At 49.3% G+C, this 21,137-nt stretch overlaps 1 protein-coding gene across 3 annotated transcripts; it reads right to left on the bottom strand.

Moving 5' to 3' along the window:
• Window positions 1-9,881: 9,881 nt before the first annotated feature.
• On the bottom strand, window positions 9,882-20,038 carry CREG1 (cellular repressor of E1A stimulated genes 1). 3 transcript variants are annotated; one of them, XM_019423524.2, is made up of 4 exons: window positions 19,634-20,033; window positions 16,245-16,364; window positions 14,854-15,038; window positions 9,882-11,201 (listed from the first exon to the last, which is right to left on the bottom strand). In XM_019423524.2, the coding sequence occupies exons 1-4, from the start codon at window positions 19,985-19,987 to the stop codon at window positions 11,198-11,200; spliced, it is 663 nt and encodes a 220-aa protein (XP_019279069.1). In that variant the 5' UTR covers window positions 19,988-20,033; the 3' UTR covers window positions 9,882-11,197. The 3 variants fall into 3 exon arrangements, with proteins under 3 accessions (XP_019279069.1, XP_019279062.1, XP_053765325.1); XM_019423517.2 differs by lacking the exon at window positions 9,882-11,201 and adding an exon at window positions 12,533-12,646 and having other exon boundaries at window positions 19,634-20,038; XM_053909350.1 differs by lacking the exon at window positions 9,882-11,201 and having other exon boundaries at window positions 14,850-15,038; window positions 19,634-20,037.
• Between the last annotated feature and the right edge of the window lie 1,099 nt (window positions 20,039-21,137).

Genomic DNA, 21,137 nt, shown 5'->3' with positions numbered 1-21,137 from the left:
TGCTTTGTATTTACGATGACACTTACTTAAAACATCTTTTAGATATAACAGTCTAATTTACACTAGTAACAACTTAACTTCAATCACATACAAAAACTCTACCCTTTTGCTCTCTCCTTTTATGTTTTTTTTAATTATTATTTTATTTTGAGAGAGAGTGAGGGAGAGCACACGCAGGAGCAGGGGAAGGAGCAGAGAGAGAAGGAGAGAGAATCCCAAGCAGGCTCTGCGCTCTCAGTGCAGAGCCTGACACAGGGCTTGGTCCCACAAACCATGAGATGGTGACCTGAGCTGAAATCAAGAGTCAGACGCTTAACTGACTGAGCCACTCAGGCTCTCCTTCTTTTATGTGTTTGATGTCACAATTCACCCATTTTTATTTATTAAATGTGTATTTATTAAAATTATTATAGCTATAGTTATTTTTAATACTCCTGACCTTTAACCTTTATACTAGAATGAAATGGTTAACACAGCACCATAATACAGTATTAGGGTATTCTGAATTTGACTATATACACTTACCTTAACTAGTGTGTTGTACGTTTTTATATGTTTCACATTACTAATTTCAGCTTGAAGGACCCCTTTTAGCATCTCTCCTGAGGCAGGTCTCCTGGTGGTGAACTCCCTCGGCTTTTGTTTGTCTGGGGAAATCTTTATTTCTCTTTCATTTCTGAAGGTTAACTTTGTTGGGTAGAGTATTGTCGGCTGGCAGTTTTTTCTTTCAGCACTTTGAATATATTGTCCTACTCTCTCCCTGCCTGTAAGTTCTCTTCTAATGAACTTATAAGGGTTCCTTTATAAGGTACCAGCCTCTTTTTTCTTGTTGTTTTTGAGATTCTCTTTATTTTTTCTTTTTCACAGTTTTATTGGGATGTGTCTCAAAGAAGATCTCTTTAATTTGAGTTTGTCGTATGACCTATGAGCTTCATAAACTTGGATATCCCAATCTCTCTCCAGATTTGGAAAATTCTTGGCCACTGTTTCTTTCAGTAATCTTTCTGTCTCCTTCTCCTTCTCTTCTTCTGGGACTCCAATAATTCACAAACTGTTTTTTTGTTTGTGTTTGTGTTTGTTTTTGTTTGTTTGTTTTTGCTGGTATCCCATGGATCACGTAGACTTTCTTCACTTTTTTTCATTTTTTCTCTTTGTTCTCTGACTGGATAATTTCAAAGTTCCAGTCTTCCAACACACAGATTCTTTTTTCAGCTCTCCACGCCTTTGGAATCAGTTACTGGAAGATTACCGTGGTCCTTTGGTGGTGTCATGTTTCACTACTTTTTCATGTTCCCCGGAGTTTTGTGTTGCTGTCTTCACATCTGAAGTAGCAGTGACCTCCTCCAGTCTTTACTAATTGCCTTTGGGGGAAAATATCTTCCATCAGCCGTGCTAGGGATTCTGGGACTTTCCCAAACCTTCTGTAGATATGTCTGCTCCACACTCCTTGCTCCCGCCTGTGGCAGAATTCATAAACTTGTACGCCCTCTCTCGGTCTTGTGACGTGCCAGGCCACCTGCTGACAGCCTCCCTTTCGCTTTCCCAAGGGTGGTGCTAAAGCTAAGTTTGTGGTCACTCCCTGGTCCACGGATTGAGGTTGGCCTTCTGTGCACACTCCTGGTAATCTGCCAACGCTTGCCCGCACTGGTGCCATCAGGAACACACCCGGGGAGCCAGGTATGTAGGGAGGCACCCAGAGCACTGGGGTGTCTGTGAGCCAACTGGGGGGGACCTACAGGCAAGGCATCCCCAGCAGCTCGTGGGCTGGCTTCTTGATGGGATCCACAAGGCAGTTAGTAAGATTCACATCCCTTTAACATGCTCAAAGTGTCCTATCTGCCCAGTCTCTTCCTGCCCAGTCAACCTGCCCAGTCTCTTCCCAAGTCATGTAGCTGGTGATTCAGTAGCCTGGATGGAACGAGAGAGAAGCGAGACTCTGTAACAGCATCCCTCACAACTGGGAAAGCCGAGCACTCACTCCTGTGCTCTCACTTTCCCCCGCAGGAGAAATCACAGGGGCCAAGAGATCTTAGCCCCCGAGCTGTGCCACCTCAGGGGCGGGGTGACGCAAGCAAATTCAAGTTGTTCCTCTTAACCACCTTGATGTACCCAAACTCGTATTTTTTTCTTGTTTTTCCAACAGTGTTGCAACTTCTTCTCTGGTCTCTGGACTTCCACAAAGGTTCTCTTTGTGGGTGACTGAGGCAGTGTTTTCCAGGGGCTCCCAGATGGTGGCTGAGAGGAGCTAGTTCATGGGCCACTGTAGGGTCCACAGCAGGGACTGAGACCTGTCTGCCTGTTACCTGATGCGCAGGTGGGCAAGACTCCTCTCAGATCCCTTGGCATATGGTGCTGGATCCCATGGCTCTCACAAGGGCACTTTTGTCCATGGACTGATGCCAAATTGTTATTAAGGATGGGACATGAACAAGGGATGTCTTATTCAGACATGTTGCTGATGTCACTCCAATTTTGCTCTGAAGCATCAACTATTCTCCCTCGGTTACCGTCTTGGTGAGGCTGCCAAATCAATGAAAGCAAATCAGCCGCATTCTCCCTGGAATTCACACCCCGGAAGAGTGAAACAGGACCTGGAAACACCCCCCTGTTCACTTCCCCTGTTTGGACCCATCCCAGGAGTGGCTCGTGGTCTGTGGCTCCACGAACACTGTTCCAGTAAATTTCCTTTTCGCTGAAATTACTCAGAGTAAGTTCCTGTTGCTTGCCACCAAATGATCCTAACTTACACACTGAGATTTTTGGAAGCTGCGTTAGCTTTCTATCGCTGCATAACAGATTATCACAAACTTCGTGGCTTAAACCAACACAAACTTCTTATTTCACAGTAACGTAGGTCAGAAGTACAGGCACAGCATGACTGGATTCTCTGCTCAGCTTCCTGTGAGGCTCAAATAAAGGTAGGTTGACTGGGGTGGCAGTTCTCATCCGAGGCTCGGGAACCTGTTCTAAGGTCTGTGGTTGTTGGCAAAATCTATTCCCTTACAAATATGGAACTGAGGTCCCAACTTGCTTGCAAACTGTTAGGCAGGACTGTTTTCAGAAGCCAGGGAAAACCTGCAGTTCCTTGAATGTGGCCCCACAGGCAGTTCATGGCATGATGTTTGCCTTCCCCCCGGGCCAACCCGAGCCCATCTCTCACGTCTGCAACCAGCTTGAGAAAACTGCTTTTAAAGGGTTTACCTGATTAGGTCAGGCCCACCCAGGATAACATCGCATAATCGCAGGAGTGATATCTCATCATATTCACAGGCCCTTCCCATAAACAAGGAGATTGTACAGGGCGTATACACCAACGTATGGAAATTCTGGAGGCCATCTCACAGTCCTGTCTCCCAAAGAGAAGCTGTAAGAAGCTCCTTCCTTCTTCCTCTGTGAAGATTAGATGCGCCTGGTATCTATCTTTTTTTTAAATTTGTTAATGTTTATTTATTTTTGAGAGAGAGACAGAGTGCAAGCGGGGAGGGGCAGAGAGAGAGGGAGTCACAGAATCCAAAGCAGGCTCCAGGCTCTAAGCTGTCAGCACAGAGCCCGATGCGGGGCTCGAACCCACGAACTGTGAGATCATGACCCGAGCCAAAGTCGGACACTTAATCGACTGAGCCACCCAGGCGCCCCTAAAAGATTTTCAAAGGTGGCAAGAGATGGCAGAAACAAGCTGGGAAGTGGGTAAAATTAAAGAGATGCTGTCAGGGGAGGAGAAGAATTCTAACCAACTGCGAATTGCCATCGGTAGTCAAGGGGCTTCCACGGGAAAGAGAGCTGCTTCTGCTTCAATGGGGACCTTGCGTCCCCGGTCACTCTAGTGTATGTGTCATATTTACTCTTCGTTCTGACTCAGCAAGGTAGTCAATAGTGCTTGTACAGTTCCCGTTTGATAGTTACAGAAGCCGAGACTCGGAAAGATGAAGTAATTTGCTCAAGGTCACAAGGCTGCTGAGTGGCCGGAGCGGGACTGGAACTCAGGTGTTCCCGGTGCTGGTCCGCAGTGGTGGAAAGACACGAGCCCCGGGTTCGAATCCCAGCCCTACCACGTGCTGGCTGATGGTGTGCTCCTCGGCGGACGATTGAAGGAACGAGTAAAATACGTTATGTGCCCAGAATAGGTGTTGGGAAGAATTGGTTCCATGTACACCATTCAGGGGAGGTGACATTCCCCATCGTTGCCTGGGGAAAGGACTCCAGGGGCGAGATGCTGTGCGCAAAGTCCTTCTGGGAATGACAGGTGTCCCAAGGGAGTGAGGAGGGTTGCTGATGGGGCGGGTGGCATGGACAAGTCCTCTGGAGGGAGGGAGGTCTCCGCCCCTGGGCAGGGCCCCCGTGTGCTTCCTCGTCTTGAACCCCACAGCTCTTGGGCACCACGTTGGAACGCACTGCCTCTGCCCCGTGTGGATCCAGCCCCTGGGCTGGTGGAGGCGATAAGTGTAGCCACAGAAGCCTATCAAGTCCATTCCTGGGCATCTGAGCAAACCCAAAATCATCATCTGCCATGAGCGAGCTTCAAACCGGGAGATGCCAGGGCATCTGAGAGCCCGGATATTCTCCACCGTTCCTATGGCTTATCCCCTCCTCCGACTCTCCCAGACGGCCTTCCCCTCAGTGCGGTGTGGCAGGGAGCTGCGGCTGGGGGAATGCACGAACCCAGGAGAGGGTCCCAGCTTCGCCCTTACCTGGCTGGGTGGCCTTGACCAAATCACTTTGCCTCTCTGAGCCTTGATGTCTGCAGCTCAAAGACGAAGGGGCCGAACTTTGAGGTGGATTTTTTTTTTTATTACTTGAGACTGGAAAACATCCGGAGAAATCAACAGAGATGGTGTGGGCTCCTCTACCAGAGAAGCGGCTCCCGAGGGCTGCCTGGTGCCGTGCCTCGTACATACTTGAAGTTGGGTCAGTATCTGTCAGATAAAAAATGGCCGTCTTCGTGTTTGTCATCGAAGCATGAAAAAAGCAAAGTACTTCCTTCTTCTTGTCTTCAAAAAGAAAAGACGGAAGGGCCAAACGAGATGGCCCCTGCGTGTTGCCTTCCAGCTGGAAATTGTATTTACGTATAACAACTCCTGCCTGTCCGGCGCCCTCCCCTTTCAGCCCTGCCAGCTTACCTAGCCAGGTGGCACTTAGACTGAGGGTGCAGGCCAGATGATGGCCTTGTGTCCAGGCTTCCAGATAAGGGACACACACACATACACACACACACACAAACACACACAACAGACCCAAAATGGAGTCCCTTGTGCTAAGCCCACATCACCAATCTGAGGCTTAATACCTAACCTAATTGCAGTTTCAGCCTTCTCCACGAACATAGTCTTAACTGGTCAGTCTGGAATTTTCTGGTCAGCACCAGTGAGGGTATCTACCCCAAAGGCCCTTTTGTTCCCCCAAAGAAAGATGAGGTAATCCATGCTTTCCCTGTCCCTGCCCCTTCCTGCCTATAAGAAGCCCCCCTTTTTGTGTAGCTCCTGGGAGCTCCCCTCCACTTGCTGGATGAGATGCTGCCTGATTCAGGAATCATTCAATGAGGCCAATTAGACCTTCACAGGTTGCCGCCGGTTTGCAGGGCTCCACCCCGTCCGATTGCTCCGGAGAGGCTCTGACTTCATGCAGCCTGTATTTTGGTCATTTGCCAAGGGGAAGGACCAACTGAGTTTGCACGCGATGGGGGCAGCTGGTGGCTCGGAAGTCCTCTCTCAGCCCAGCCTGGACCTTGGGGATCCCCCCCCCTCCGCCATACAGGCCTGTGTCCCGCTCGAGGAGTAAGTCTGAAGGGAGCCCACCTCTGGGGGCTGCTGGGCAGGGACAGATGGGTCCCCAACTAGACCTTTATGGCTCCTTAGGATGGTCACCAGCTTAAGGGAAAGGTAAGGAAGTTAAAATAGGCAAACAGGGGCCCTGAACTCCAGCAGGGCAGCTGGTCTGGCCCTGGGTTGAGAGGTCTGAGCAGGATTTCCCTGCTCTGGGCGACCTTCCCTGGACAGTTCAGTGCAGCTCCACGGGGACCTCTAGCCACCGCTGTTCACACTGCAGTCCCCAGGCTCTTCTAGCTCCTGGCCTGGGGGGCCTGACCTCTCACCAGGCTTCACCACAGGGTCCCAGAGCTGCCCCCCTCTCCTGTCCTTGGACATAGCACACACCCAGCACATGGAGGGGCGCGGGGGGTCTGCTCCCCGTGCACGGTGGAGGCCAGTGACTAACACACGACAGGCGTGACCTTCTGGCAGTGTTATTACCCAGAAAATGGCCAGTTCTTTGCACCTCTACAGGCTGAGCAGCGCATCGACGCAATGGGTGGCCCCGGGCCATCCCGCACAGTAATACGGTGACGGAGACTAACCAACGCCAATCTCCCACCTACAGGAGGGACCTCCAGCAGAGCACTTGCCAGAGCCACTCGGCTAAGTGGTGGAGTCGGGATCGGAACACAGCCCTTTGGCTCCTGAGCTCACACCCTTTCCTGTACTTGGCACTGTCTGCCCCCAAAATGTCAGTGCGCTACCTGTGAAACGTGCGTTCTTCTGACATGTGACCCTTGCCATTTCTATGCCAACATTTCTTCAAAGGACCCATATGAACCAGCCGCTTGAGGGGTCACTGGATTCTTAGGGACAGAGCTAAGGAGCCAGCCTGAGGTGCGATGGCGTGAACACCCCCAAACTAACCATCTGGGGACTCCAACTCCCTCCCTACAGAAGGGAAAGTAATGTGTGTCCCAAGCAAGGATGAGATAAAATGCTGTGGATGAACTTATTTGTAAAATCAAGTCCTATGACAATCATAACCTTTAGTTTTGAGAAAACTCAGCCTACGGGTTGCCACTTGATATTTGAAGCAAAGGAAAGCAACTAGTATTTGAGTTTTTAAATGTCCAATGTTACCAGTAACCTAAGAGTCGTCAATGAAAAGCATGTTATTTTTACCTATCAAATTCAGCGCCCTAGGTGTGCACTATCCCATGTCGATTGCAGGACTAATTGATAATCGATATAAATTCTTAGGAGCAATTTGGACCAAGTACTGACAGCTTTTGGCTTGGGAATTCCGCTGCTGGGAATCTCTCTAAGGAAATAAACAGAGATGTGGAACACACTCTATGCAGAAAGAGCTTCCTCTTATACCAGGGAGGAGTTGGAAGTCACTTAAATGTTCAAAAACTGGAGAGTGAGGGGTGCCTGGGTGGCTCAGTTGGTTAAGCATCTGACTCTTGACTTCGGCTCCGGTCATGATCTTGTGGTTCATGAGTTCGAGCCCCACACGGGGCCCTGTGTGGACAGTGCAGAGCCTGCCTGGGATTCTCTTTCCCTCTCTCTCTGCCCCTCCCCTGCTTGTGTTAAACATTAAAAAAAAAAAAAAAAATACTGGAGAAAGTGACAACAGTCCTTAGCTTCTGTCTGTCCAGTGTCCCTTTCATTAGCCTAACTTTTCCTTTTCTTTCAGGAGCGCTGCTTCAAAATTCTCCCAGTCCCTGTCGTTCTGAACCCCCAGCTGCAGGGAAGGACACAGGACCCAACTCAGCCAATGGGGGAAGCCCACTCCTGGACACAGGAATTATTCAGGAACGATTCTCTCACCGGGCAAGATGTATCCCCTTTGCCGTAAGATTAAACTGGCGGCAATTAAAACCAACACAGTGGAAAGAGGAGCCAGGAGAGGAAGACTGAGTTCGAAAGGAATATTTTAAGATCAGCGAACTCTTTTTGCTTCAACTACTTTGACGAGGTTTCCTGCAACAGAGCACTAATACAGACCATTATTTGGTACCCGGAGGACCCCAATCTAACAAAATATCCTGCAGCCATTCTAAGCTGTCCTCATGAATGGTTTCTGGTAACATAACAAGCTTATGATTTAAGTGAAAGTGTGATATATGATCACTAAACAGCATGATCTTGATCTCATTTGAATATTTCATGGACACAAAAATTGGAAGAAAACACATCAAAATATTTGCAGCCATGCTGGCTGGTGAGATTATGAATTTTTAAGCTTAAAAAAATGTTTCCACACAGATACAGATATGTATACACACACACACACACACATATATACACATATATATATACATACACACATATATATACGAAAAAGATAAAGTTTTATTCATTGATTTATACCTCCTTTGATTCCAAAAAGGACTTACATTATAATGGTCTTGTCAGATGAAAATTTATAAAGCAGCTGCTCTGAAGTGACAGTTTGGAATTCCCCTAAAAAACACTGACCTACAAGCTTTGCACAAAGGAGAATGGTTTTTTTTTTTTTCATTACTAAAACTGAAAACATGCCCCACTACAGGAAAGTAGGCTCTGCTCTTCGATTACTTTGTGACCTTCAGCCTGAATATTACTAAGAAGGGAGCCATGACATTAACAACCTCAAGCCAGATTATTTGTGCATTGATTTCATTGGGCCCTGCCGCATTTCATAAAGGATTGCCACCACCCCATTTCATGCCTCCAAGGAATCTGAACCTGGGCTAGAAGACAGAGTAAATGCCAATTATCAGCCACAGCCTGGTAAAGACAAACAGCCTTGACCTGCTAAGCACAGACCCAAAGCCAACATCCACCAAATGCAGCCAGCTGGGCTCAGGTTCCGTTCCCACTCCCTTTCTACTTTTATTCTTTTTTTGTTGTTGTTGTTAAAGTTTATTTATTTTTGAGAGGGACAGAGCATGCGCGGGGGAGGGGCGGAGAGAGCGGGAGACACAGAATCTGAAGCAGGTTCCAGGCTCTGTCAGCACAGAGCCCAACGTGGGGCTCAAACTCACAGACCGCAAGATCATGACCTGAGCCGAAGTCAGACGCTTAACCGACTGAGCTGCCCAGGCGCCCCTATTCTCTTTTGGTTTTAATTTTTTTTAATGTTTATTATTTTTGAGAGAGAGACAGCGTATGAGCAGGGAGGAGCAGAGAGAGAGGGAGACACCAAATCCAAAGCAGGCTCTAGGATCTGAGCTGTCAGCACAGAGCCCGATGTGGGGCTCAAAATCACTGACCATGAGATCACGACCTGAGCCAAAGTCGGACACTTAATCGACTGAGCCACCCAGGTGCCCAGTTATTCTCTCTTTTCTTGATCACGGCCTGCCTTGCTCTCTGCCAAAAAGCCAGTCACCATTTGATACACTCACCCCTTATCTGGTTAAGGGGGCGACGCTGTCCCTCTTTTGCTGTAGGTGGAATAAAAAGGGACCCGAAGCAAATGACATGGAGGGAGTGATAAATTCCTAGCAGCAACAGCATGAGACCAAGCCTCTGCTTTTCCCCTTGCCCCTACAAGGCTGCCTTTGCCCCAGTGTCCTCTCATCAAGGCCGTCCACCCACAACCCGGCCCAGGGTGTCATTCTTAAGGATCTGATCCCCATCTCCAAGAAACCAGAAACAAGAAACCAGCGTCTCCAGAAAAGTGGTCTACAGCACCCTCTGGTGGTCAGTCAGAACATAACAGAGACTTCGTCTTCACATCGAATTGTAAAGGGATCTCCGGCACCTGCTATGAAAAAGCGGTTGACTTTCCTATGTGATAACTGGATCTTACCTGAATACGGGTATGTTTTTATATAATATGATGGACACAAAACTCACAACAGTGCGGTAAAGGTAGAAAAGCAGATACCCATCATCAACTTAATTCTATCACAAGGAAAGCCCCCTGACAAAGGTTGCATTCTGGCCACCCCCCCAAGTGTTAGGACACGATGAGCTGTTTACCAACAGGAAAAAGTCAGATTATTCACCGTAAGCTCTGAAACAGCCAAGGGCTGATTTAACAGCATGCTAAAATAAAAACGCAAAAGGGTTTCACCAGCAATGAAACAAAGCGTCACAAATATTAACATCTACGGTTAAGAAAATAAATCCAACACATTTCAGGAAAATAACGCTTTTAATTATGTTGAGGAATAAACCTATTTTGCCAAGTTTAAGATAAGTCATTTTTCTTAATCAGAAGCCGTTTGCTGAATTTTAGGTAGGTTCGTTCTGTAGTTTTCAAACACGATGACTCCCATTCAACTTCCTTCCTCTTAGCTAGCGATTCAGTGGCTTTATTCCTGACACACTTCTTTATGAGGCACTTTCCCTCATCTTCGGAAATCACGTATATAGGCCGCAAAAGCAAACAGTTTCTTCTTTTCTGGAGAAATGTGGTTGGTTTTTAAAGTCGTGTTATCTTCTCCCCGACGACCCGTTAGGTGGTAACAACATGGGAGCCATTTGAAGGTTCAGAAGAGCTGACGAAGCCTTAGGCCACTGTTGACAGCGCCGTTATTTGACAAGCTACAGAGTGCACTGGGCAGCCGCGGGCTTTGGACCTGGCTCAAGCTGGTCTATGTCCAGGAAACTTAACTTACAAAACAGGGAAATGATTTCCACAAAATCCCCTTCACCCCTCTTTTTCCTTTTGCAAGCCATGTGGGGGCAAAAAGTAAAATAAGACAGCGTGTACATGTGCGTAGGTGTGTCTTGAGTGGAGGACAAGGATTATACGGTGTCCACACAGGGGGGCAAATGACATTCAGAAGCTTTTATGGACTTCTCTCGTTCTAGGTAATTATCACTTCGGATTTGAAAAGTGGAAAAAGAAGCTCTTTTATAAGAAGTATCGCCCTACGTTGGATCAACACCACCCAGGACCGTCAGACACAAATGGACCACGGGGAGGAAGGTCCACCAGTGGCCCGCCACAGTCTGGCTCGGCCACATACCTGCGGGCGCGCGGTGACACAGGCCAGCCCTGCCGAGCAGGCTTGGGCAGTGCTGGTGCAGCCGTGGGTGAGCGAGGCCCCCTCCCCAGCCCAGGGGGCTTCCGGAAAGCACCCACACGTCTTCAAGTACCTTCAAACGCCAATGGGCAATCTAAATCTGGCACCCACCCCTCTTCCAGGAGCCCCGTTAGAAAACCATTTGGAATTGACAGACCAAAGCTTCTTGGGTCATAATGAAGGCATAACTCTATGAAAATGGCTTCAAAATTTGAAAAAAAATAAAAGATCCAGCAACCACGTCTTCCGAGAAATCCAGGATCAGTCCGGCGCTATCTTGTAAGCGAGCGAGCGAACGAGCAAGCAAGCAAATCAGCACGTGCATCTGGGAAACATTCCACAGAGACGCGTTAAGCCCTTCCAGTCTGTGGGAGCATCCCAAGCAACCCGCCGGGTGCTGTTAACTCGCTGTATTCTGCTTCACCTAGAGAAGGCAAGAGAGGGGAAGAATGATTTCATTAAACCGAGCTGACAAATCCTACGAGTTAATCGCTGACGACAGAAACTCCTGATCCAGAAGCTTAAAATTTGGAGCTAATTTCAGCCGCTTCAGGTACCCAAGAGTCGCCTGGGCTTGCTCCGGAGTTCTGGTATCAGCACGTGTAGGGTCGGGCCCTGGAATCTTCATTTTGGCCAGCGCCCCTCGCCTCCGAGTGCGGTGCCGGACGCTCCAGGAAGCGCCGCCGGGATGAAGCACAGATGAGCACCAAGGACAGCTGACAGCTCACTTAAAAGACAACAGCGTTTGAGGACAGAAGGGAATCAGCCAAGTTTCCCACGACACTGAGTTTAGCCGGGGAGGCGACCTGGACCCCCTTTCCTGCCGCAGTCTGGCCACAGCTATGAGGAAACCACGTCCAGGTGAGGGAGACCGGGCCAGAAGGTGGCTTACAGCCTCCTACTCCCCGTGCCTGTGCTGGGGAACCTTCGGGAGCACCGGGGCGGGGGGGGGGGGGGGGGGGGCCGGGGTGAGCACCCTGCAGCTCAGGCTCAACGGTGACAGGAGGCGACTGCTGATACCCCTGAGAACCGCCCACTCAGGGACGCCCGCAGATGCGCCGTGTGGCGGCAGAGCCTTCCGGTCCACGTGCAAATATGTTCGTGGTCTGGACCCAACAGTCCAATGAGCCACACCAGATTCGGTCAGGCCCCACGCGAGCCCTACTAAGTGGCACTTGTACTGAAGCTCTCTCGAGACTCCACCAGAATGCAACGGACTTTGGATGCGGAGGCTTTATGGCATCTGGAGAAGTAACATCTTCCAAAACTGAGCTGCGCAAGCCGGCCATTCTGTAAAGTTCCAGAAAGCCACGAGGCCCCTGGGAGCGGTTCCCTCGGAGCGTGCAGGCTCTTGGCCCTCACAGACATTACCCTCTCCTGGGCTATAAGCAAACGAGGTGGGTAGGATGATGAGGGGCCCACTCCCGGACTCCGAAATGGACAACTAGTGGTCAGACGTGTCTATCTCTAGGATTTCGGGTGTCCTGCCTTAGAAGGGGTCAGACTCTGGTCTAGCCTTTGGTCCTCCGCTCCAAAGGACAGGATAATGCTCCGTCTTTTCTCTGAGCTGCAGACAAGGCTCACTCGTCTGTGAAATAAAATGGGAACCTCAAATTTATCTCTTTTACTCACTTATTCAACAGGGGCAAGCTCATTTTTGTTATTAAAGCAAGCACTGCCCTCGGGCACGTCATTTATGCAAAAATAACTGTACATGAGAGATGGCCACGTCTTACAGAAGTAAACTTTAACCAGCTTACTGGAGAATTCACTGCCCGGTCATGATGCTGGAACTGCTGTGTCTGTATTCCTATAAAGTCAGGTGGTTTTGTGGGTCCAGAAGAGAATCACTGGCCTGTGCCTCTTCTCCTGCATATACAGAAGCAACATAAACACCACTGCCAGATTCTTTACTCAAAGGAGCTGAGGATCTTTGTCTCAAATTATCAGCCCGACAAGTAGCCAGTGTTTACTACACGCCTGTTCTGGGCCATGCGCTGTCCTAGGCCCTGTCTGGGATTGATTGACTAAATAAATAAAGCCCAAGCTTTGCCGTAAAGAAATTTACAAGGGTGATGGGAAGTCAACGCTCCAATGTGGAACTGTTCTACAATAGAGTAAGAGACAAAATAAAGAAACACTGAGAAGGAAGCCCCCAAATGACCATGACCTACGGGTCTAACTTAGCATCGCCGCCCTAATCTCCGCAAACAGCAGCCAGTCATTACGGCAGAGGTGCGTCACACGGCTGACACCGGGCGAGGAGCCCAGCCAGCCAGCAGTGAGGTGACCGGAGGCACAGTCGATCTTCGTGGGTAGAAGCAAGGTGGGGGCCCCGGGGCTAGAATGCCAGGGTCTCGGTCCAGGCACCAGCACATACTGGCCATCAGACTTACTCTTCGGGGCTCTAGCTCTCCACCTTCCAGACGAGGAGAAACACTACCGAACGTCTGGTGGGGAGAAAGCAGGCGGTTCACGGCAGCCCGAACAGCGCCCACCGAGCCCCAGCTATCACTGGCTGTTAGGCCTTGAGGATGTCAACTATGCCAGTGACCCGTGTCACCCGGGAAAAGTCCCAGTCCTCTGTATTCCTTCATTTGAACCCTGACCTAATGTCAGAGGATTTGATCACACCCTTTTTTCCTGTTCTTTTCCCATTTCCAGGCTATTTTCTTCTTTGTTCTTTCCCAGGGCCCCTTGGGTGGCAACCTCCTCACCCCCAAGTGTCCACTTCCTGGTGGGTGTCCCACACGGCTCCCCAGCATTCACAGCACTGAGGTCGATGGGCGCAGGACCGCATGCTCAGACTCAGATGTGTGCCATTCGTAGTCCAGAAGTGCCGAAGTCTGGTGCTCATGGGAAAATGCCATCAGGGGCCAGAACTGGGCTCCAACCAGGGCCCCAAAGCATAGCCTTAAAACAAGGTCCCAGGGGCGCCTGGGTGGCTCAGTCGATTGAGCGTCCGACTTCAACTCAGGTCATGATCTCACAGTTTGTGGGTTCAAGCCCCACATGAGGCTCTGCACTGACACCTCAGAGCCTGGAGCCTACTTCAGATTCTGGGTCTCCCTCTCTCTCTGCCCCTCCCCCACTTGTGACCTCTGTCTCTCTCTCTCAAAAATAAATAAAAACATTAAAAAAACAACAATGAAACAGACAAACAAGTTCTCAACCTGGTGTCCAAGCCTATAGGCAGAGTTCAGGGCTCTGTGAACTTGGATGGAAAAAAGAGGTTTTCATTAAGCTCTACCTGAAATTTATCATTTCCTTCAATGATGAATGTGGGCAATAAACCCCAGTGGTGACAGCGTATCTGTGACTGTCATCAACAGAAATAAAGAACCCACAGATACTTTCACATCATGTTAGAGCTGTTGCAGATGTCTTAAATTAATTCAGCCCTCACTACTCAGAAAGGACAGTAATATTATAGACTCTCTACTAAATCTTATTTAATATGTTCACTAAAAAGTCAACATGTTTTTTAAAAGTCAACATGTGGGGCGCCTGGGTGGCTCAGTTGGTTGGGCGGCCGACTTCGGCTCAGGTCACGATCTCACGGTCCGTGAGTTCGAGCCCCGCATCGGGCTCTGTGCTGACAGCTCAGAGCCTGGAGCCTGTTTCGGATTCTGTGTCTCCCTCTCTCTGACCCTCCCCCATTCATGCTCTGTCTCTCTCTGTCTCAAAAATAAATAAACGTTAAAAAAAATTTTTTCTTTAAATAAAAGTCAACATGTTACTATACCACACGTTTAAAAAATATTTTTATAAAAGTAGTTCAATCCATGTCAATACATTACATTATATTCATATAATGTATGAATTAACTTATGTTTTATAAATGTATTTTAATACATTCAATACATTGCATTCAATACAATATAGTTGGTTTCCATTGTATTTCCAATGTATATTATACTCCTAAAAAATATTCTGAGGGGGGATCAGAGGCTTTCCCAGCTTGCCAAAGGGTCCCCTGGTGGAAGAAAGAGTTAAGAGCCCCCTGGCTTTAAAAGATTGAGGACCACAAATAAAAGCAGCAATATTAGAAAGAAGAAAGCTTTGTAAATACTTACTGAAATGTGACATTATAATATTCTTCGGGTGTCACTATTTTGGGTCCACCGAAGTAGTCCAGGACCCAGATGTTGGTTATATTCAACTTCGCAAAGAACCAATTGTGGCTGGAGGGCCACGTTTTCATCTCAGGGTGTCGGACGAACAGCGACTGCTTGGCAAAGTCCATTTCTGATTCGTTCACCTAAAGGACACACGTGATGTAAACGACTCATGGCCGCAACCCCGTTAAGGATGTGTGATTCTTCTACAGATCCTAAAGCGCTCATTTAGTTATAAATCCTGATCTTCGACTTAAGGAATCAAGAGAAAACGAAGGAAGCACGCAGGAAAGCAGAAAACAACAGAGTCCAGGTGTCGGCGGTAAGAGATTTACTGAAGTGGGAACCCATCACCAGCACCAGCTTTCGCGGCCGAGTGGTCATTTGGAGCTGTCAGAGTGCCCGACACCGGGCACGTTATAAAATGTCAGGGTGCCTGTCCCGTAGAACGTCAGCCCACGTACCCCAGGACAAGCCATCTTAAACACGGAGACGCAAGGTCACAAACGATAAAAGTCTTTCAAAGAAGCACCGTGGAACTCAAGAGTATTTGCCGCCCGTCCTTTCTCTGGTGAAATGCAGCCACAGGGATGCGGCCACACGGAATGTCCAGACCATAAATCAAACTTGTCTGAGGTCAGCGTGGCTAACAGCGTCGCAAGGCAAATGTGCGGGTTCGGCAATCAGATCAGCGCTAGGACACCTTGCCCTCTGCCCTGCAGCAATCACCCCACTGTCTAAACCCGCGTCCGGCCTCCGGTAACGGGCACCCCTCTCCTCGCTCACTTGGTAGGCTCTCTGCCATAAGCCACTGTGAAAATATGGAGACAAGGAACCCACACGTGGGAAATACTGTGCAGTGAGCAGCATGGCCAGGAGCAGAGACCTCTGGTTGAGCAGACGCACCTTACAGAGCTACATCCATTCAGCTTCAAACAATAGTTCGCTTTCTGCGTAAACACCTAATCGAACACCTATACGAAACGAACTGATTTAAGTCTTTAGTTTTCATGAAATTGCATATTATCTCAACCACAAATCATTTTCATTTTATTCTTAAAATATCTCCTTTCATTGTTAATAGATGATGCTTTTTTAAAATTTATTTACTTATTTTGAGAGAGAAAGGGAGCACGAGCAGGGGAGGGGCAGAGAGACAGGGAGAGAGAGAATCCCAAGCAGACTCCACCCTGTGCGTAGAGCTCGGGGCTCGATCTCATGACTGCAATCTCGCGATCATGACCCGAGCCGATATCAAGAATCAGACGCTTAACCGACTGAGCACCCCCAGGCCCCTCAGATGATACTCTTCTAAAACCTGTCTGGGTTCTGGTGGGATAACCACTTACCTTGGTAACAGTTCCTGACAGAATTATGTGAGCACAGAGGGGACTTTGGGGATCAAATCCCTGTTTCCTGCAGAAGTTAGTCTGTGCCAAAGACATGGTCAGGGTAGCACGTGGATTCTCCTGCAGAGAGAAAATAAAGATACTCCCACATAAGATATTGTCTCTGGAGAGGTAATAAATTTCACAAGTTATATACACACTGTCCCTAGAGCTGGACATTCTTCCATGAAACAATGCATTGTAAAACACCACTGACCACTTGAGAAAATCACCTGTTGGATAGAGACTGATCTTGACCTTTCCTCCCAAAAAGCAGGGGGTAGGGTTTCAGATTTAAAATGAACTCAGTAAGAATTATTTTAACACTCTTTTTTCTTAAGCCTTTAAGCTGTTTCATATGAACCAGAGAACTGACAATTACAGGATCACCCAAATACAAGGCTGGTCTAGAGCTTTCACTGAAAGATCTAAAGGCTTAGACTCTAATATGAAACTAGTGTGTAAAAATACCACAGTTGTTCAACTAGCTAATTGTATAGTTTAAGCAAGAAAGTAGCTGAATCATGTTTTTTGGTTATCTTACGCTAGCAGAAATTGTCATGTGATTTCAAAACTGGAGAAGTTGTTCATTCCTGTTTTAGCAGTAAAAGAAGAACACTTAGACTCAAAAAGTGAAGCAGGCAAAATTCTCAATTCTTCCTTATTCAGAAATCAGCTTCGTGAAAGACACTGCTGACAGATTACAGCAAAATTCACACGTTGCATTTAGCGCTTTAAACGGCTTGTGTGGAAAATTCTGCCATCTCATGGTGACCCATCACAACACTGGTTATAAAGGGAACTCCTTGAAATCATTCAGCCAAACGTTCACTGTCTATACACTATTAGGCAAGGCGCCATAGGAGGAAAAAAGAAAAAAGTCCTTTCTCTGTGACTTTATAATGTGGTTGTAAAGTCAGACATAAAACTGAAATAATGCAAAATGACACAGAAGAGATCAGAAGGCAGCGTATAACTAATCGCCAAGTGAACAGTACAGTTTAGGGTAAGGAGATGTCAACATAGCCTGGAATGATATGGACAGTACAGGGAGCCTCAGAAGATTTTCAAAATCGGGACAGAAGGGGGATGACGCATTAAAGGTAAAGGGCATTGCAGAAACAGAACTGGGAAAATGTGGGACATGACTGTAATGAGAAACCCAATCTACCTGAAAGAGAGGCTTCGGTGGGATGGGGGTGGGGTGGGGGGCTCAACTCCAAGCTAAAGAGTCAGAATTGTATTCTGTAAGGCCAATGTCTGTCTGTGCTTTCCAAGAATGACCTGCCTGGAGAGCTTGTTAAAATGCTGACTTCTGGGCTCCAGTCCCAGCCCTGGTGTTCGTATTTTTAACAAACATCCCAAGTGAATCTTACGCAGCTCTAGGCAGCCGGTTGTTGTTGAAGGCTTCTGGGCAGAGGGAAATGCTGAGTGGCATTGTGTGCATGTAATCGGGTGGGTGGGTGACAGGGAGAAGATAAGAGGCAGAGGCGGGAGGAAAAGCAGAAACTATAAACCAATCTGACTGGATAACTGATGGAATACGAGTCAGACTCATTCTGATGTGGCCACACCTTTTCACTGCCATCATGGATACCTGAAATCCTGGATAGGTTCCTCACACTGTGTCCCTAGATCTGTCAAAGACCTGAGCTGGAGTTCTACCTGGAAGTCATCAGTGGCTGGTCACTCACCAGTGACGTCTGACATCCGTACTGTCCCTGTACGTCTTACTTTTCCTCCTTCCTGCAACGCAGATGACCATATCCGCACGAGTTTAAATAGGGTTGTGGGCAGTAGTTCTCTATCCCCTCTCCCTCATGAGAAGCATTAGGGAGGGAATGGGGAGTTGTTTTTTTTTAATAAAATACCTCGGCACTATATTTTTAAAAGTCTTCCCAGGTGACTGTGTTTGCAGCCAAGGTTGAGCGTCACTGATTGAACAGAATGAGCTTCCTTTGGGCAAATGCCTAAGAGGGTGGAGGGGGCTGGGAGTAAGGGAAGGGTGAACAGAGGTGTCTGTGCCTTAAAAGGAGGCAGCTGTTTCTGGTTGTGCTCAAAGAATTCAAGCCCCCAGGGCCACGGATCTTCCAAGAAGTTAAACATTTAGATCTGTAATTGAAATCTCAATTTTTGAATGGTGGTAGCTACAATAGTCCCCCCACCGCCGCCCATTACCCACGGGGGGATACAACCCAAGACCCCCAGTGGATGCCTGCCTGAAACCCTGGATAGTACCGAACCTCATACGTCTTTTTCTACACACACACACACACACACACCTGTGACAAAGTTCGATTTATAAATTAGTCATAGTAAGAGATTAGCAACAATAGCAAATAGAACGGTACAATTATACCGTAATAAAGGTTATGTGGATGTGCTCTCTCCAAATATCTTCTTGTCCTGTACTCACTCCTCCTCCAAGGATGATGAGATGATCAAATGCCCACATGACGAGATGACATGGGGCGGCTTTTGCAACCTAGCACTAGGCTACTAGACTGTAAGACAACCCCTCAGAAGGATCTTCTGCTTCTGGAATGCAGTTGACTTCAGGTACCTGAAACGCTGAAGTGGAACCAGGGATGGGGGGGGGGGGGGGGAGCTACTGTAACTCAAATTTGTTAAAAACCAAACAGAACTCTGTGGACCAAAGACAACTGGCCCGAGGGACACGGGCAGCTCGTGCGCCACCATTCTGTGTCCTGTATTTTGATGGCAGACAGACCAGGCATAAGATTCCAGTTTGGCTACTGGCTCTGGGCAGGTTATTTAACCTGTCTTATGCCTCTAGTTCTTCATCCGAAGCCCACTGCTGGACTCAGTGCGCTGCACAGCGGTCACACCACTCTCGGGACAGCAGAGGTCCACCAGAGTTGTAAACCTGGCCCTGCCACAAAAGGTGGGCACGGGATGAGCACCCAGACCCAACTCAGTGCTGCTCCTAACCAGGGAAGGTCATGCGCACCGGGGGCCTAAAGACTGCATTAATCACTCACGATGTTGTGTATTAGCTTCCTGCTGCTGACAGGAAAATTCCTAGGAAGGGCAAGCCCTGTAAGACTTTTAATAACACGCGCAGCCGTGCCCCAGGACGAGTCAGGGATGCGAAGCCCTCCAAGTAGACACTGGCAAAGAATTCAACCCGGAGGCGGGGGCGTGCGTGAAATTCCCGGCACTGAGTTGCCCAACAGTCAGAAGGCTGCAAAGCCCGTCCGGCCAGCGCGGAGAGAAGAGGCAGGGCTGTGGGCCGCGAGCAAATTCTTCCCTCTGGTTGCCCCGCCCTCCGTCCCCGAGCAGAATTTCGGCGACCGAACGAAAGGCTGGCCCTGTCGCCGCCCGCTCACCTGCAGGTTGCCCACGGACTGCTGCAGCGGGCTCAGGTAGAAGTAGGGCACGCCGCTGCCCGCGCCGGGGGGCCCGTCGCTGAGCGAGAGGACGTCGGCGAAGGCCCAGCCGCGCACCGCCTGGTCCGTGGAGAGGGTGGCCAGTGCGCCCCAGTCGCAGACGTGCGTCACGAAGCGGGCCACGCGCGCCGCGTCCTCGCGGGGCGGCAGCGGCGGCAGCGCCGCTGCGGCGTCCCAGTCCCCGTGACCCCGGCCGCCCCGGCCCCGCGCCGGCGCCACCAGCAGCGCCACCAGCGCCGGCGCCAGCAGGGCGGCGAGCAGCGCGCGCGCGGACCCGCGGACTCGGCCGGCCATGGCGGTGACTGCTGCGAGAGGCCGCAGCCCCGCCACCCACAGGCGCCCGAGGTTAGCCGAGCGCTCCCGGCCCCGCCCACCGCGGCGCAGGCCGGCCACGCCCCCTCCGCGGGGGCCAATCGGAGCCGGGGGGGAGCAGGGGGCGGGTCCCTTGCGCGCTCGGCTACCTACTGGGGCGGGGACTTGTTTAGCACCTCCCCACCGCACCTGCCCGCCGCCTCTTTCAGGGCCGGGGAAACTGTCCCCAGTGCGAGGTTTGCTGAGGCTTAGAGAAGTTAGGGAAGTCGCCTAAATCATCCTGCTAGGAGAAGGCGGGCGTCTTCACACACACACACACACACACACACACACACACACACACACACACAAGCCTTTTGAGAATACCTTTGGATACGGATATCCGACAGGCACGTGAGAAAAAATGCTGCATTTTCTATCTATGCTCCTCTTTTCTGTTTACTTCACTATCCGTACCAAAGTGGGAAAGACAGAAGGCCCCAAGTTTAGCACCTTACAAGCTGCTCCTGGCCCAGGAGTCTCTCAGAGACACTAAGAGATTGTTGGTGGACTCTCGGTGTTCATGCACAAATTTGAACTTCTCGAAACCACTTTTGGACCTGTTAAGTCATCTGAGGGGTCAGTGCTTTCACAAATCTCTCACCCTTACTGCCCCTCTCAGGCCATGCTCCTAAGAATCTTCTTCCAGGAAGAGCATTGTGAGCCCTGTTCGCTGTGCCCCGTGTGCTGTTCGCTCAGCGGTGGGCACGGCTACCTCAGTCCCATCCGGACACCTTCTCATGATGATATTCTAGGAATCGGTAAATAAGTTCATACCACCTGACCTACTTTCTTTGTACCCATAAGCTTTGGTCACAGCTCCTGGAGTGAATCCTACTCTTTCTGGCCTGGCTTTAAATCCCCATCTTAATTGTTATAAATGCTGCGTGGTGATGCTTGTGCAAGAGTTCGTCAGCTTTGTAAATCCGGCTCTGGCAGATACCTGGCCCTCTGAGGCTGAGCTGTTCAACACAGGTGAAGTAATTTCATTCGGCCGCTGTGGGCCAGTCATGTGAGCAGGTGTAGGCAACAGGTATGTGAGCCAAAGTCAGGCCTCTGCTTTCAAACTCACCCCCCCCCCCCTTATTCAGCC

Source organism: Panthera pardus, unplaced genomic scaffold (genome assembly GCF_024362965.1).
Source record: "Panthera pardus isolate Hobbes unplaced genomic scaffold, ASM2436296v1 HiC_scaffold_21, whole genome shotgun sequence".
Taxonomy (NCBI): Eukaryota; Metazoa; Chordata; class Mammalia; order Carnivora; family Felidae; genus Panthera; species Panthera pardus.
Note: the sequence above shows the minus strand (reverse complement) of the source record. Positions and strands in the feature narration are given on the sequence as shown.

Excerpts from the sequence above, each read along its gene's own strand:
- CREG1 (XM_019423517.2), bottom strand. The coding sequence starts at position 19,987 with ATGGCCGGCCGAGTCCGCGGGTCCGCGCGCGCGCTGCTCGCCGCCCTG. Across the intron at positions 16,365-19,633 it reads AGTCCGTGGGCAACCTGCAG|GAGAATCCACGTGCTACCCT; the intron begins GTGAGCGGGCGG and ends TTCTCTCTGCAG. Across the intron at positions 15,039-16,244 it reads TGTCAGGAACTGTTACCAAG|GTGAACGAATCAGAAATGGA; the intron begins GTAAGTGGTTAT and ends TGTGTCCTTTAG.